This window comes from Nicotiana tabacum, chromosome 8 (assembly GCF_000715075.1).
Source record: "Nicotiana tabacum cultivar K326 chromosome 8, ASM71507v2, whole genome shotgun sequence".
NCBI classification, from domain to species: Eukaryota; Viridiplantae; Streptophyta; class Magnoliopsida; order Solanales; family Solanaceae; genus Nicotiana; species Nicotiana tabacum.
In genome coordinates this window covers 72,437,398-72,442,441 of record NC_134087.1, presented here as the reverse complement: position 1 = coordinate 72,442,441, position 5,044 = coordinate 72,437,398, and the positions used below count along the sequence as shown (strand labels likewise).

At 38.7% G+C, this 5,044-nt stretch overlaps 1 protein-coding gene across 1 annotated transcript; it reads left to right on the top strand.

Annotated features, from left to right (window-relative positions):
• The first annotated feature begins 744 nt into the window (after nucleotides 1-744).
• Nucleotides 745-2,586, top strand: LOC107791751 (protein C2-DOMAIN ABA-RELATED 7-like). The gene is made up of 3 exons (XM_075220865.1): nucleotides 745-885; nucleotides 1,288-1,379; nucleotides 1,844-2,586. Exons 1-3 carry the CDS (start codon nucleotides 774-776, stop codon nucleotides 2,141-2,143), a joined length of 504 nt encoding a protein of 167 aa, XP_075076966.1. The 5' UTR covers nucleotides 745-773; the 3' UTR covers nucleotides 2,144-2,586.
• The last annotated feature ends 2,458 nt before the right edge of the window (nucleotides 2,587-5,044 follow it).

Sequence of the window (5,044 nt, the reverse complement as noted above, 5' to 3'; positions counted from 1 at the left end):
TTACACACTAGCCCCTAGGAGATTAGTATATAAAGGGGGCCATTCATTTGTAATTCATCATGCAAACAATTCAAGTTCTCTCTAATAAAAATCTTCCTTTAACAATTCTCTTGTGGTCTTTCTTCCATTCTCTTAGCGATCTTGAGTGTAGTAAGGCTGACTTGACATAGCAAGAACGTGAGCAAGTTGTGCAAGATCGTGAGCGAGTTATCAAGTGTCGCACGTGTACGTAGTTAACAACTAAGGACGTGACATATTGCTCTTTTGGTAACTCGAACCCTTCGAATTATACGTGGGGGTACTGACCATTTGAGTAATTCCCGTTTGTCAATTAGACTATAACTTGACCTAGTTTTTTTAAAAAAAAATTATGCACAAGGAATAGAAAAAGGAGAAGAAGAGAGACGATTATTAACTCGATTATATACATAAACTTCCACCTTGTTTAACCTAGTTATTTAACGCTTTTTTGAGGTTGGGGAGACTTGGGACGTTGTCATTTTTCAAGTTTAGTTTTATTGATTGATGTACAATGTTATGAAAATAGCCTCATAGTACTTTAAAAAGGTGTTGATATTTTTTTAGACATATTTTAAAAAGAAAAATATAGCAAATATATTAGGAGGCTCACCTTAATTATCTAAGTCCTAGGAAGCTCATTTGCACACTCTTCTTCCTGTTTTTAAGCACACTATTTATTTTTGAATTTCTATACATATTTGACCTCAACGTAAGAGAAAGAAAAAAGAAGAAAGTAAAAAAGAAAGAGAGAGATGAATACACTGGGTGTTTTGAAAATCAGAGTACGCAGAGGGATTAATCTTGCAGTGAGAGATGCTTTTGGTAGTGATCCTTATGTTGTCATCACCATGGGCGGCCAGGCATGTTCTTTCTCTCTCTAAATATTATAGTTTCTTTTTTCTTTTTATTTTTGTATCAATCAATGCTTTTGCATGGTTTTCATGAATCTGTTATTGAAATTATATATGTTATTTGTGGAATTATGGTGGCTATTTTTTGAATTATTTTTCATTTGTTTCATATCCACAAACAAAGACCGAATCTTCGTTAGATTTGCTACACACATATCCCAAATTAAGAGGAGTGAAGATATGCTTTTAATTGTTGTCTTCACGAGGTTTAATTTGAGAGTTTATCTTTTTTACATTCTGTGTTGTCACATGAATGTGAGGAGACCATATTTTCCAATTTATGCAATATTTTCTAATATAGGAGTGTGACCTATCCTTGCTTCTGATATTGTTCCTAATTGTATTCTATAGAAAGTGAAGACTCGAGTTATTAAAGAGAATATCAATCCTGTATGGAATGAGGAGTTGAGCCTTGCACTCTACGATCCCAGCCTTCCTATTACTTTAGTAAGTATCCTCCTCAATTTAGCTGAATTTATATATAAAAAGTTGAGGCTTATACAATATAGATTTGACGATGAACTTCACGTACTTGACCAAAAAAAAAGTCATTAAACTTGTACGTGAGGGTCGTGTTGGGGCAGAGGCGGACCCAAAATTTAAAGGTTACAGGTGCACTTTTGGATTCAACCAAAATCTGTTTTGTATATAGTGTACTCACTACTTGTATATTACTATTTTCTAAAAACATGTACATGTATACATGTAATTTTTACCGAATTTTACGAGTGCCGGCGACCCCTCTTTATATAATATAGGTCCGCCTCTGGCTGCAGGCTTAAAACAGGAAACAAATAATGTATCTCGTTATTAATAGTTTAAACTTATTGATGGGATGATTATACAATTCAACAAGAACTTGACTCAAATGAATAGCTTACATGGGTTGTCTGAATATTCTTTTTTTGTAGACGGTGTATGACAAAGATACGTTCACTGCAGATGACAAAATGGGAGATGCCAAGATAGATATAAAACCCTATATTGATGCAATAAACATGGGATTAGAAGGACTCCCAGATGGTGTCAGGGTGGATAGAGTTCAGCCAAACAGGGACAATTGCCTTTCTGATGAAAGTTGCATAATATGGGAGAATGGAAAGATGACACAAAACATGATTCTTAGATTGCAACATGTAGAATGTGGTGAAATTGAGATTCAAATTGAATTGATTAATGCTCAAGGTCGTAGAGGTGGCCTTTACATCTAAAAAAAATACTTTTGTTTAGTTTTAATATATGTAAGCTATCAATTTTGACATATAAATTTATATAACTATATTCGTTACTGTTGTAACTTGTAAGTAATATTAATTTTTTGTTTTGTTTATTGTATTGGCATTGAGCATACTGTATGGGTCCAAATTTGACCGACCACGACCGACGACGAGTACGACGATTAACAGAGTCTCCTCGAATTGACGCCCTGAGGGAGACGACCCTGAGACAAACCAGAGACGGGACGACCCTTGTAATAATGTATGGCTATCAGGGGACATTGGGTATATTCCTTTGAATATTCCTTGTATTTTGCCCTTTACAGTTTAGAAGAATTTCTCTCTTAGTATAAAAGGAGGACAATAACCTTGTAACCGGTATTAAAAACTCTGGAGACATTACTATTTTTATGAATGAAAAGAAACCTCGTGACCTATCTTCTCCTTATTTATCGATCTTTCTAGAGATTATTATCCTCAGCTAAGATTTACCCCTTCATCTTTGATTGATTTGTTCAAAAAGGTCTTAATATCTTTTGAGTCAAACAATTTGGCGCCGTCTGTGGGGATTTCTATAGCTGAAATCGTAGTTTTCATCTAGATTCTTGAAAGAAATAATCACCTTTCTTCAGCTCCATAAAAGCCAACGATGGCGGAAAAGGGAGAAGCGAGGCTAAAGGCAATAGAAGGTGTCACAAACAACTTCCTGAATTCCCTCAACGAAGTCGGAAGAGAAGACAATGAGAATGCAACACCAATCGTTACACCTGAAGGAGAGATCTCACCTCCTCCACACGGGGATCTAACGATCTTGCGCAAGAGGGAAACCTCAACATCCGCAGTAGGAGAAGCGCCACCGGCTGTCAAAAGGCTACTAGAAGAATGGTTAACGAGTACCTTGAGAAACATGCTCGAGAAACCCATTCAGGGAGGTGTCGAAGGCTACCCACAGAAACCGTAGCTGCTGCCGATGAGCCAAAAGCTACACGAACAGGTAACACCCGTACTGTTACTGATACAGGCAACGACGCACTTACGGCCATCTTAAAGAAAATGGAAGAGATGGAAAATGAGAACAAAACACTCCGCGACTAGATGAAAGAGCATCAGGAGAGGTACCAGGCGCTCCGAAGTTGTTACCAAAATGCGATGTGGGCCTATTCGTCGAACAACCATACAGCGAAGGGGCGGCTCCTTTGACAATTCTGATTTTGGATAGATTCGATGTGAGTGGAGGCCGATTTGAAGGGCAAAGGCATCGCGGAGTAGTATTTTCACCAATTTGAGGTAAGTAACCATTGTAAATCTGGAACTGAGGGTACAAACCCCGGTATTTGACTTGTTTTGATAAATGCGGTGACGCACATGCTAGGTGACGAGCGTGTGGGCGTGCACCGGTAGGGATTGTCACTTGGTCCGTCCGTTAGCAACTATTAAGCCGCGTATTTGATTTGGAACCTTATGATATTCCGTATTTTAGGTATTTATACTATATTATGGGTTGTATGCCATGTTTGGGGCCTTATGCCGACCTGTTGAGACCTTTAGGGGTATTTTTACTATTTTTCCTCACTCTACTTGTTGAAAGCATATCCTCAGTCATGTTTTACTTGTTTAAATGTTTAAAACTAGTTTTATCACTCTACTTTAAAATGTGAGGACTGTTTGGGCTGAGTTCCCTAATTTCTATTGTTGAGCCCGAGAGGCTGTGAGATTAATGACTGAGAGTGGTTGAGAACCTAATAGTGAGGATATTGTATGTATATTATAGATCGGGCTGCACGCCGCAGCAATACTTATACGGATCGGGATGCACGCCGCAGTGATATATATTGGATCGGGTTGCACGCCGCAGCGATATATATATTGGATCGGGTTGCACACCGCAGCGATATATATATTGGATTGGGTTGCGCGCCATAGCGATATGACGCTTGGGCTGTAGGAGCCCCTCCGGAGTCTGTACACCCCCAGTGAGCGTACTCGACTATAAACTATGGATCATGTTGCATGCCACAGCAGTTACTATGATTTCTATTACTATGACATATTAATGAGCCTGAGTGCTGAGAGTGAGTATTGAGTGACGAAAGTTGACTCATGAATGACTAAGAGGCTGCCCGAGGGGCCATATTCTGAGTGATACCTTGCCCGAGGGGCCAAGTTATGTTATTTTCACTGATTTCACTCTTCTTTTAAAATAAGCCTCTATGGAAAAATTGCTAAGTATATGGTTTCAAGTGTTTAAACTGAAATTTGATGATTTTTCAACGAAACTAGTTTTAAACTGTGGAGTTGACCTATTATCCTGTTGTTTATTCAGTTATATGATTTTTAACTGCCCGTCACTGCTTTCAGACCTTATTTACTTTAGTTACTTACTGAGTTGGTGTGCTCACGTTACTCCCTACACCTTGTGTGCAGATCCAGGTGCCCAAGTGGCAGAGTGAGGGTCCTCAGCTGATCCATAGGTTGCCGGAGATTTCAAGGTTGTTGCATGGCGTCCGCAGCCCTGTTTTCTCCTTCTTATCTTGTTCTTTCCACATTTTCTAAACTTATGTTGTATCAGACAGTCAGTTGTGTAGTAGAGGCTCTAGACTCATGACACCAGATACTTGGGGGCTGTGTAGTTTTCATGTTTATTTGACTTCTGCATATGTAATTGTGTTTTAAACGCTTATTATGATAATTTGGTATTTAAAAACCTGTGTTAGAAAATGGCTTACTATAAGGAAAAAGGGTTGTGATTAGATGAATGAGTTGGATTGCCTAGTAATATGATAGGTTCCATCACTACTGGTATTTGGGGTCGTGACAAGTTGGTATCAGAGCCTAGGTTACATAGGTCTCGCGAGTCATGAGCTGGTTTAGTAGAGTCCTGCGGATCGTATGGAG